This window comes from Gossypium hirsutum, chromosome A05 (genome assembly GCF_007990345.1).
Source record: "Gossypium hirsutum isolate 1008001.06 chromosome A05, Gossypium_hirsutum_v2.1, whole genome shotgun sequence".
NCBI lineage: Eukaryota > Viridiplantae > Streptophyta > Magnoliopsida > Malvales > Malvaceae > Gossypium > Gossypium hirsutum.
In genome coordinates, this window is record NC_053428.1 from 3,955,680 (window position 1) to 3,969,275 (window position 13,596).

The 13,596-nt window shown below is 31.6% G+C and overlaps 1 protein-coding gene across 1 annotated transcript; it reads right to left on the reverse strand.

Moving 5' to 3' along the window:
- Window positions 1–652: 652 nt before the first annotated feature.
- LOC107958849 (protein BIG GRAIN 1-like B) lies at window positions 653–2,322 on the reverse strand. The gene has a single exon (XM_016894748.2). It carries the CDS (start codon window positions 2,130–2,132, stop codon window positions 771–773), a length of 1,362 nt encoding a protein of 453 aa, XP_016750237.1. The 5' UTR covers window positions 2,133–2,322; the 3' UTR covers window positions 653–770.
- Window positions 2,323–13,596: the final 11,274 nt, after the last annotated feature.

Sequence of the window (13,596 nt, forward strand, 5' to 3'; positions counted from 1 at the left end):
TAGCCCCTCTTAAAATCTAATAATTCAATTTAGTCTATTTCAACCACTTGGTTAAATGGTAAATTCTGTTTTTGGCTCTCTATTTTAACATCGAATTTTTGGGTTTTTGAATTATATCTCATACAAAATTACTGGGTTCGACCTGGTTCAAAAGATCATAGCAAAGTAGGGTTTTAAAATCTTATCGAATGGTTTTATTTATTTACTTTAAGTAAGTGGATTCACAAAGAAGAGGAAGAGGGTTGAATGGGTGAATTGGCAACACAGTGTTCAAGAAAGAAAGCAAAAGCTCCTAATCTCAATTCTTAACTTTCGCTATTCCCATGGGGGGAACGAAGATCTGCCTTTGCCTTTACCATCACAATCCTTCTGTCTTTCATTCATTCATTCATTCGAATCTTTCATTTTCCCACTCTTTCTCTTTTTCTTTTTCATTGTTCAATCAAATGCCACTGTCAGTATCTCTTCACTTCAGATCATGATCAAAAGCATTATCAAATCCCCATTTCTCACTTTTTCAGAGAAAAAACAGAAGATAACCAAAATTCCATTCTTCCCTTCCACTTTTTTTTTTCTTTCTATCTTACCACTTTGCCTTTGTTTTTCATTTCTTACATGCTACCCATTTGCTAAAATGATACATGTTACCCAAAAAAATGAAAGTGAAATCCATTGGAAAGATATTTACACTAAAATTGGCCGTAGAATAATGCATAAAGCCTTGTCATTACTATAACCAAAATAACAAAAAAAGAACAGTGAAAAATTAACTATGCTATCAAGCCATTAGCAATGGCTCGATTTGTTTCTACATGAGTAGTTTCATACACTGGAAGCTCCTCTCGATACCTATCATTACCAATAAGAACAAGATGATCCAACTCGAACAAATCCGAACTCGAATAGCTTGCTGCATCATCTTCATCTTCCTCCATCTCCTCCATCTCCTCCATCACATAATTACTGTGATTGTCCCTTGAAATAAAGTCCTTCATTTGGTTTAGATGATATTCTTTTAAAAACTTAGTAGCCATTTCTTCTACTCGCCTACTTTTCTCCATTGCTTGTAACTTTATCTCTTCGTCGAGCTTCCTTGATGGCGATTTCCTAATTTTCCATACGGTAGGGACAGCAACCGACACTGAACTCGAGTCTTGTTCTTCGTATAAGCATTTTTGCCCACAGGGTCTGCAGTCTTCATCGACAATTACACTCACTGGGCAAAATCTAACACTTCTTTTGACTCCGTTTCGTAACCTTTCTCTAGTCGAAGGTGAGTTCTTGCTTAGACATGATCTTGAAAACGAGGAAGCTGAAGAACAGGTTGAAACCTGTCCGGACTTCAATTTCCTTTCATCATCACAGCTTAACATCGAAGACGGACCCCTTGCTTTCTTTGTATTACTTGTTGTGAACAGAGAATTGATGAAACTCGCGAGACGGCCGCCTGGTGAAATGGGTTGTTTCACCTTCTTTAAATTGCCGTAAATTTGAGTGGCTCTTGATTTTGACTTGAAAAGACTTTCTTCGAGCTTTGGTGTGTAGTCGGAGGCGGAATTGTAATGATAATCATCGAGCAAATGCGACTCCCTGTGGTCGTAAAACAAAGCCCTCTCTGTTCTCCCTGTTTTCTCTGTTTTAAGTGGTTTCTCCGACCGAGCTGACATTGTGGTCCTTACTGGTTTAGGCCTCGATCTTACAAAACATGATGACTTCGATTTTGAAACATGCATAGATTCAGTGTCCGACGATGAGAAACCACCGGAACTGGAATCGGATGAGGTGGAAGTGGAGCTAAAGAAAAGAACATCATGATCATGATCATAATCATTATGTGAAACCTGTTTCCTGCCTGCATTTGCCTTTTCAGTGACCTTCTTTTCCATCCATTTCTCGATCAAACGAGCTCGTCGGAAACTCGACATTTCTTCATCTTCCTCTTCTACTCTGCTTCCACTGCATCTCACGCTAGCTTTGCTTTGTTTCTTTTGCATTGTTTCCCTGTAGAATTTCAAGTCAACATTCCTGGTGTCACCATCATCGATGGAACGGTAGATTTTGTCAAGCAGAGTAGATGAAAAAGATGGGTTGTCTCTCTCCTGCCTGTACAGTGTTTTCTCCAATTTGTACATGGCTTCTCTTTTGCCTGTGAACAAGGGTTCAAAAGCAGCGGAAAAAAAAGAAGAGAAGATTTCCGCTACAAAGAAATGAGATCACTGTTTCAAATTTTCTTTGAATTGTTGGAAATGAAAGAAAGGAAATATGAAACGGAACAGAGAAATCGATGGGTTTTTTTTTTTTTTTTTGTTCTTCTTGGAGATGAAGGTGGATGGAGAACAGAAGCTAGGTACTTATATAAAGGGTGTTTTACAACTTGCTACGATGGAAAGTAATGCCAGATTGTCATCTGTCTATGTGGCACTCTTCCGCTTTTTTTAGGCAATCCCCAGATTAGCCCTTTCATTTTCATTCACTTTGAATTTTGGACCGTCGATGAGATCTATTAAGGAAGGACAAGGGTTTGTCAGTCTTATGTGGGTCCAAATGTTGGTTTAAGAATGGAAAAATGATTTCTGGGTATTTAAAGATGGAGATGGTAATGCCGTAATGGTGGTCTGGGAAATAATTTCATATCACATTCTTTTGGAAAGAAAAGATGAAACGACTTTGAAATAGATTCGATTATTTCGGATTATTTAAAAAACTATAATTTATTATATCAATAATTACAATTAAAGTTAATCATTATATAAAATGAAAAAATCATTGTAAATATTATATATAATAACAAATTTTAATTTTATATAACTCAAATTATTCATATACCAGTATCACAATTTATATATCTATATATATTATTTTCAAGGTTTTTAACTCTTTTTATAGGGAGAGTATTTTTTATTTTAGTTACACAGATTTGGCGGATGGAATGTAGAATTTTCCAAATATTAAAATTATTGAAATATAAGATTATTTAGTATCATTTATGTTGTATTATATTATTTAAATTATTATCAATAAATGTTAGGTGTAATCGTGATACAGATTACATTACTGAGGTGAGAATATAATTTGAATTTTACATACGGCACTGTTAAAAAATATGTTTTTTTATTAAAATATTTTTTGTCACTATTTAAGAGCGAATTTAACTAAAATAATAATAATAAATCATACAATTGTTATAAAAATAATATTATAAACGGAATTTAATAGAGAAAATAAATTAAGATAATTTAATGTGAGGTAAATTTATCAAAATATCATGTTATTAAGAGAATTTAATACTACCAATGAATAGATGGTATTGAAATTACTTTTTATTTTCATAATTTGGCACTACTAATAAAATCATATTACCAAACCAAAGTATTAATAAAATTTATAAATTTTATAATCAAAAATTTTCTAACTCTATAAGTAAATTTAAAACAACGTTAAATATCTTTAATTGATATTTTAAATTAAGCCTGTTGGAATTAAAATTTATCATGTATCAAATAATAATCTCATTAAATAAAAATTTGTTTTTAAATGAATTTATCAAAATAATAGTTATTATAAAAAGTAGGTGTAATACCTCGAAAATTTTTATAGTAAAATATTATTCGTGATATAGTAAAATAAGGAAATAAAGTGACAAAAAGGGAATTTTTGAGTTATGTCAATATTGGGAAGTATATTATGATATATTAATTCAAGAAAAAACTAAATTGCAAAGATGAGAAAAGTCTTGTTGCACAAGAGTAAATACTCAAAATTTAAGGTGTTGAAGTGTAAATATAAAAAAGTTGAAGGACTAATGGTGCAAATATTTTAAGGGTGGAATGATCTAGAAACCAAGAAAAATTGATGAATTAGGACCAAATTGAATAGGTGAAAATTTATGAGGGACTAAATCGCAATTTTACCAAATTGAGTGATGACTCAAGGAAGAAATTCTAAAAGATCATGAAGGGAAAAATGGTCAATTAGTATGAGAGAGAATTCTAGAATGTAATGATTATATTGATGATATTTTAAATTAATTAATTAGATAAATATTATTTTATTAATATTTTTATGAGATATTTATTATTATTATATTATTATTTATTTAGTATAAAAGGAAGGAAAGATGAAGAATTAACATCACATTTCCTTTCCCATGCAACCAACCTTAGAAGAGAAGGAAAAGAAAGAAATTTTGTTTTCTTTACAATTTGGTCCTTCCACCAAAAATTCACCATTTTCACCTAGAAATCAAAAGAATTTCCATAACTACTAAAAGAGAAAAATGTTAAGGAGACCATGGGGAGTTAGAATATCAAGTTGGATTCAAGAAATAGAAGCTGGAGGAGAGAGAAAATCAAGTTAAAGATTATTATCAATAGAAGATTTCAATATGTTTTTAAGTTTGTTATTATTGACAAAGCATGGAAATAATGTTATAGTAGAGTTTTCTTACTTAAGGTCCTATGTTCTTGATATGTTAGTGAAGAGAAAATAAGAGAAAGTGATGAGAAATGGTGTAGAAAAAGAAAATAAGGGTGTTATAACATGGTATTTAATATCTTGTACTAAAACAGTTTTGGACAGCAGTAGTAGTCTAACTTTGAAAAATCATCAAAAATTGTAGAAATCTAATTATAGGATGAATAAAATATTAAATTAAATCTTATTAAGTCTAGTTTCTTATAGAAGAAATTATGTAAGCAATGGAATTGTAAATCATGAGATATGATGAATTTTGTGAGACAAGGTCAGAATGATTTCGGGTTCCCCTATTCTGACTTTATAAAATCATAAAAAATTGGATAGAAATAATTATGGGATTAAATTTATATTTTTATAATCCTGAATGAGTCTATTTTCAATAGAAACAAACGGGAACATCATTAGAATTTTGTACGAGGAGATAATTAATTTTTAGTGAAGAAGGGCCAGAACTGTCAGACAGCAGAATAGGGGTAACTTTAAAGAATAAATTGTACTTATTGAATAAACCAAAAATTCTGAAAATTTTATGGTAAGAAGATATACGAGTCTAGTTTCAGGTAAAATTAGTATATCTTAATTTGGAGTTCTATAGCTCCATTTATAAATAATTTAGTGACTATGATGCAGATAGACAGCTTGAATATTCATAAAAATAAATAATAAAAATTATGGATAATGTTACTTACAAGTGTGTTATCTTACATTAAGGATATGGAATGGAGAGGAGGAGAAGGAAAAATATGTATGAATATTCATCTAGCATGGCTAATTTGTATATTTTAGGCTCAATGACTAAATTTACTAAAAGTAAAACTTTATGGGTAATTTTGTAAAAATTTCAGAAATGACCAAATTGCATGAAATGGATTATTTTATTACTTAAATTATAAAATTGAATGAAATTATTAATTTAGTTCAAGATCAGGGGAAAACATGTTTTAGGGATTAAATTGAAAAGTGTTGAAATTATGGAAAATTTTGATATTTTATAGAATTCATGAACTGTTATCAATACATATGATAATAATAGCTGGAAATAAGGATTAAATTGCAAGAATTTTATTTTCCCTGACCCTAAGGATGAAATCGTCATTAATTAAAAGTTTATGGGTAAAATGGTAATTTTGCCTAGAGCATTAATTAAATGCATTAGAATATGAAATGAATGAAAATGATGATCAAAATTATTTATAAAGATCCGGACGACTCAAATATGAGACTTGATCGTAGAAAAGAAAAGATATCGGATTAATGAAATTATAAACACAAACAAGCAATGAGGTAAGTTCATGTAACTTGAATTATATTCTTAAATGCTTGAAATGTATGTTATTGATGTGAAAATAATTTGAATGTTCATTGTATGAAAATTGATGGAACATTAATATATTTGATAAAAAGGGGAAGAAATCCCGGTTGAATAAAAGGAAATTTCGATGAATCTCTGAAAAGGAATTGACGGTAAAAAGGATCTAACCCGGACGGGTGATCCTATCCTGATATAGCCCTCCCGAAGAATACGTGTAAATGGATTTAGCCCGGACGGGTAATCCAAATTAGGGTCTGAATTTAGCCTGGACTGGTAATTCAGATCCAAGCTCATTAGAGCAATTGTCGTTGCAGGGGATTTAGCCTGGACTGGTAATCCCACTGTAAGGATGAGGTTCGTGGGAGTGTGCTATCTGATATGAAATGTGTAATACCATGGTTGAAAGATACCATGGCAACCTGATATGAAATGTGTAAGACCATGGTTGAAAGATACCATGGCAACATGACGAGAAATGAATAAGACCATGGTTGAAAGATATGGTGGCAGCATAACATGAAATGAATAAGACCATGGTTGAAAGATACCATGGCAACATGACAGAAAAAGAGTAAGACCATAGTTGAAAGACACTATGGCATCATGTCAAGGATAAATAAGACCATGGATGGGAGACGCGATGACATCTATTGAACAATTGATATTCAGGTAAAATGTGTAATACCCCTACCCGTATTCATTGCCGAAATAGGGTACGAGGCATTACCGGAGTTTACGAATTAATTTTTTTTTTTCAATTCAACATATTTTCATGATAGATTCATGCATTTATATAAGATAACGTCATCACACATCTAGAACCAGGTTTGTTAACCATACTAATGGCTAACTTTACATTCATTTCACTTTAACATTTACTTTGTTAGCTTATACATGCCATTGATTTCCAAAATAAAGTTTCTTTATATACCGAAATCCTGAAGTTGACAGTGTGATGTGTCTCCGACCAAATCCGACCTCCGAGCTCTTAACACTACAAAACAGGGAAAAAGGAAACGGGGTAAGCACTTTGTGCTTAGTAAGCTCATGTAACAAGAATTATACTTACCTAATATTTTCAATACAATATAATAAACATTCATATATCCATTCAATGCATTATTACCCTAACATGCACAAACTCAACATTCAAGTTAGTACAATAATTTCCATGTATCAATAATATATATATACCATGATTGATGTACTCATCAATACCATGATTTTCATTCCCTTATTATTTTTCATATTTATCCCGTTGAATTTATCGGAATTTTGATGAATTTTCAGAGGTACACTTTTAGTGTACAATTCCGGGTCTGTCAATTCATATTCATGTGCGTACGTATCCATTTCAGAGAGCACACTCCCGCGAACCTCAACCTTACAGCGGGATTACCAGTCCAGGCTAAATCCCCTGCAGCGACAATTACTCTAATGAGCTTGGATCTGAATTACCAGTCCAGGCTAAATTCAGACCCTAATTTGGATTACCCATCCGGGCTAAATCCATTTTACACATATTCTTCGAGAGGGCTATATCAGGATAGGATCACCCGTCCGGGCTAGATCCTTTTTACCGTCAATTCCTTTTCAGAGATCCATCGAATTTTCCTTTCATTCAAACGGGATTTCTTCCCATTTTATCAAATATATCAATGTTTCATTAATTTTCATACAATGAACACTCAAATCATATTCACATCAATAACATACAATCTCAAGCATTTAAGAATATAATTCAAGTTACATGAACTTACCTTGATATTTGTTTGTAAACAGTAAAAATCTATTAATCCCGAACTTTTTCCTTTCCTCGATCTAGCTTCGTATTTGAATCTTCTGGATTTGGTGCAAAAATTATGAAATACCAGCTTATAGAACCCTCCTATGGCGTTTTTAGCTGCTGGAATTGAAGAGAAATGAAGAGAAATCTAGATATTTCCTATTTAGTCCTAGTTTTATTTAGTTAATTTTGCAATATTCCAATTTTACCCTTAATTTATCAATTTTTCTGCTGATTTCATACCCTTACCGTCCAGCCCAAATAACTTTTGGGTCTAATTGCCTTTTATATCCTTTCTCATTAGACTAATAAGCTATTTAATCACTCTAGCAACTTTTACACCTATTACAATTCAGTCCTTTTCATTTAATTGACTACCCAAACATTAAAATTTTCTAACGAAATTTTAATACCACATTAATAACATTTCATAAATATTTATAAAATTATTTTTGACTCGGTTTTATGAGATAGAGGTCTCGATACCTTATTTTTACCCAATTTCTTCAATAATTTCTTTTTCTATCTAATCACTAAATTGGTAAAATTTTTCTATCAATATTTTTATACGATTTTCCTATCATATCAATTTTTAAGAAAAAATATTGAAATAAATTTCTCTTTAAATCGGATCTATGGTTACGAAACTATTGTTCCGATAACCTTGAATTTAGGCCATTACAAAATGTATCAAATGACGAATGGTTATATGAAATAGTTATGTGAAATGTTTAAAAGAACTGGTCATATGGAAATATATGTGCAAAATAGTTGTATGAAATAATTATGAAGATAGATAAACAAAATAAGAATAAGTACATGGAATATAATTTATGTTAAGTTTGATATAAACTTTACCGGAATAAATATACACAAAATATATGGAAATGATGGTGCATGAAATATTGATACAATGAAATGATTGATATATACTTATGAAGAAACGGTAAGAGAATGATATGTTTCATGACATGTACATATATGATTATCTTTGATATGTTAATACAAGGAAATTATGTAAGTAAAGACAATTATTAAACTTAAGTGTAACATGTCGAGAAAATAAGTATATAAATGTTGAATTTATATGAAATATATGCAAGTATACTAACAATGATGTTGTTTGACGCTTAGACAAGTGTCAAGCTATTGATTGAATGGTAACATGTTTAATTATAAGAAGTATTGAAATGGTAAGTACTTAGATGAAAATAAAATTTAAGATTTTGTGAAATCATTTTTATGATCCAGATTTAATTCTGGTTGGTTTTTAATGTATGTTTGGGTCTTCGAGGGCCCAATAGAGAGACGTTATGATTATTTTCAAAATATGAATAATAAATGACTCAGAATTATCTGAAAATATTCAGTAAACTCCGGTAATACCTCGTACCTATTCCGACAATGGATACGGGTAGGGAATTTACAGTAGGTGTATAATATAACAAACAAAAATGAAATAAGACAAAATTAAAAAGGCATTTTTATTCCTTAGAATATTTTTAAAATAAAAATAAACAATTATAGAATAATTAATCAAAGGAGGAGGGAGGGCAGGAAAGTTCAAATTTTATTACTATAAATTTGTTATTGGCTAATGAAGGAAGGTTGAGTGTTGCTATGGTTTTAAAATTGCCATTGAGCTGGCATAGTTGAACCATAATAGGCAGGAGACAAGACAAATTATGGAATGTGGAAATCCTCGATATATATATTTTTATTTCCTTCTAAAAAGTTTCTTGTCATTCAATTAACTGATTAATTCTAAGTGCATATTTTTCACTACCATATAAATATTGAAGTGATAGCAAATCGTTGTGGAACTGCCGTGAATCTTCAGCAGGGAGCAGGTGCTACAGTTTTGAAACAACTCTCTGCTTTGTACGATGTACCAGAAAGTAAATCTAATTCGTACAATATTTTTACCTTTTTTTCTTCTCACAAAATAAATAACGTTTATTCGAAAAAAAAAACATATATTATAATGATGTAATCCAGACCTCACTTATTACGAAAACTTAAAATTTAATGTTCCATTGTACGTATTAATGGTTTATAACAAAAATTGGTAAATTGTGTAATTTTTTATTTAGTAAAATTATGATACGTGTTATTTTTAAATAAATAAAAATATTTAAAATGAAGGAGAGTTAATATTCAAAATGTTTTATGATTCATTAAAGATTATCGATAAAAACTTTGCAATGAGATTCAATAATAGCATTGCACAATTTTTAAGTATTTTATAATTTGAGTCTAATTTTATTCAGGTTAAATGTGATATTTAAGTGAAACTTTTATAATAATATTAATTTTAAAATTTGAATTTAATTTAAATATTTAAGAAATATTTGAGATTAAATAAATTTATTTGAATGGTGTGAAATTATATATATGTGAAATATAAGTAAAAGGAATGGATAAATCAGATTTAACTATGTGGGTAAGTTGATAGGGGGAGGCAGCCTTAATTTTGTTTCAATTTTAAAAGCTCTGGATTCAATAACGGTTCAAAGTTGAAACAAAAAACAAAGGCTTTTTCTTCTTTATTATTTTAAAATATCCACTTTTGCACATCTCGTATAGGCTGAGATGCCTTTTTCTACTCTACTTTAAAAGGGAATAGTCAATATACGGTCTAAAGAAAGTTCATGCACCCTTTACTTCCCGAAAAGCAAATCGCATTATTTTCTGACACGATTTGGGTAGCTAAGCTACAGTATTTGACTAAGACAAGTGTGTGTGTGTGTGTTTGGCTAATCCAAAGCTAAAACTCGTCATTATTTGATTAAAATCACTCTGTTTAAATAAAATAAAGAAGAATATTGTAGTGTGTTAGAGACTTAGAGATTATTCTAGCTGTTCAACTGTTAAACTACATTAAATTTGCGTCTAACTTACCTTTTATTTTATATATATATATCAACAAACTAAAAATAAATTAATTCTATATCTTGAATTTTGTATTTCTACTTAATTTTTCTATTCAATTTTCATTTAAATTGTTTTGAAGGCAAAGTTAAATTAAAAATTATTTTTAATATTTTACTTTAATAACTAAAAGAATATAATATTAAAAATTAACAAAGCAATTATTTTATAAAAAAATAAACATGCTTTTTTTTATAAAAAATTCAAGTATTTCTCCTACTAAATTAGAATTCTAAGTTAATTTATTATTTTAATATTTTATAAATTAACTTATTTTTAGATATTAAATTAAAATTTTATTTTCACATAATCAGCTGTAAAAAGTTAATTAAAAACTAGATTTGGTGGCAAAAATATTCAGTTAAATTTTAAGTTTAGTGACAAAATTCAATTACATACAAAATAGATGATTAGTAAATTTGCTCATATTCTAAAAGTGTACCAGCAATCTAATGCCTGAATAATTAATGAAAGTGACTCTAGACATGCATAAATGATCAGATATGGTATGGATTGAATCCATCAACCTAACAACGAAGGAACCATGTGGACGAATTAATTTTGAAGGAAGGTGCTCATCGAGGAGGCCGAAGACATCACATGCTATAGCAACATCCCCAGGCCAAGTTCACTTAACCTTGTTAGCAAACCCCATCTAGACATTATCTGCTACTTGCTTTATTTATCGGATCGTTTTTATTGGTAGTGCAGTGGATATTGACAGCCCAAACACGTAAATTAGTGATTACATAACATTGTGTTGCAATCCCTATTTAATTATCATTTACAGGGTGGTCGAGGAGAGGGATCGTCTGCCTCGAAACTTCCTGTAAGGATCACATGTTTTCCTGTTTCTGGTTTGCTAATGTACCTCCATTTCCAGGACATAAGCTATAATGGAAGCAACAAGCATAACTCTTTTATGTGCCCTTTGTGGTAGGGAAAAAAGGGGATCGATACAGAAAGGTCATTGATCTGGTCTCAAGCAGTATCTCTCATCAATCACCTTTGAATTTTAGAGTTAAAATAAGCCTACAAAATACACAACATGCAAGGGTGGCTTCCACCACTTAGCAAGCAATATTAGACAATGATCGATGTGTACTTTTTTCTTTTCTTGTTTTGAATATCATGGTTGTTTGTACTTTCAACATATGATGCGAATAGATCTGGTTGAACCCTGAAGATATTAGATATATATTTTACTATTTAAAGAAAAAAAATGGGGGGTAGGCCCTTGATATATTTGATGCCTCGTGCGGCATTTTATACCTTGCTTTGCTTAAAAAGGAAACGCCATATCCCATTTCCCAGGGCAATACTGAATGGCATTGGCACCTTGGGGAAACCTATATCGACTATCCTGTCTTTAATTAATTTCATGGTGCAGAGACAGAGAGACCCGCGGTTTCAGAACGTTGGTCCCATCCCATTGCATGATTCCTCTCTTCAACCATACTTTGGTCATCATAATTGTAAATCAATTAAATCTTCAACCCATTTTAAACTTGGGTATCTTCCCAAAATCAGATGTAATTTATTTCATTCCTTTTACTTAAACTTTTATATATATTAAAATTGTGTGTAGGATCGGGTCAAGAGGCCAACAAGAGTAACAGTCAGAAAAGACCAATTAGAGGTTCCAAAAAACAGAAACGGGCCAATATAAGATATTCTCTTAAACAAATCAAGTTGCTATATATCCTCGGTGTAGTTCATTGATTGGTTCTATATGAATTTATATGCTAATAATTAATCTAATATAAACCTTACCTAGATTTAGTCAAGGGGGTTAAGACTAAGAGTTAACAGCAAAGTACGGGATGTGGACGACTAACTGATTTTCTTAATTAATTAGAATGTGTAAGGGGGGAGGGGGTCCAATGTGAGCAGAAACAGCTATGACCATAAGCTTTGCACGGGCGTTAATAATTAACGGCTGTTAGGGCATCATGCGCTGTTCTGGTCTGGTGGGGCCCAAAGTATTTGGCCACTGTGGGGAAACGGAATGTGGGGCTATTTCCGAGGCACGTGAACTACATTCACTGCCTTTGACACGTGCGCTTTAAAGGCTATTAGCCTCTCTTTTCCTTTCTGAGTTTCCTCATTCCTTCCCAAAGGTCTAGTTTCCCAGATACTCACCAATTGTGACTCGCCACGTGTATAGTAGTCCCTTTCCGATAAAAAAAAATTAAGGCGTAGAATTTTTTATAATGAGTCAATTAAATTAAAAGTTGGGTGACTGGGATGGGAAATATGAGAATATTGGGGCCTCCAAAGGACAATCTGAAAGTGCCCCAACGAGACATACGTAGGGTCTAATCACAAGGGGACATAGACTTTGTAGGATCGAGAGGTTGCCTCCTCAGCAGAGAACTACATGGCCACACCTGATTATATTTTCACCTCTTCAATTTGCAATCTTGCAGACAACACTGTACACCCTGCCTGCCTCACTCACACATGTATTATTTTTTCACGTGGACAGGGCAAGATCCCACAACTGTTAACTGAGAATCAGAGGTTGAGAATGTTGATTAGAGTCTTCTTTTCTTTTCGTTTTTGGTTGGCAATGAAGAAAGGAACAGAACAACTTTGTTCTTTTCCAACGAAGCAAACAAGACGAGAGATATAATAGCTTTCTATTTTGGGGGTCTTTTGCTTATGTTTGCGAATTGCAGTGGAGTGAGTCCAGCATGATGCATCCACGTGCGGTCGTGCATGCGATGACTCGGCAGCTTTCTAGTCCTTTATGTTGAGCAAAAGGAAATAGTGTGTTTTAGTTTTAGATTATTTGTTTCTTTTGTTAAACGGTATCTTTCTGTTTGAACAATGGTAGGAAACACTATCGCGATTACTATTCAAAAATAGGAGACAAAGCCACATTTTTCTGGTACTCTCCCATGTAGAATACCCATGTGAATGAAGAAGGATAATATAAGCTAGGGCCTATGGGGCGAGGGGGGAGTGGATATGGAGAATGAACAAACTAACCCTGAAGGTCGTCTTCTTCTTTAATATTCACGTCTCCAGTCTAAGTAGGTCTATAGTTTTTAATATATATTATTCTGGGTATGCATGATACTTATTA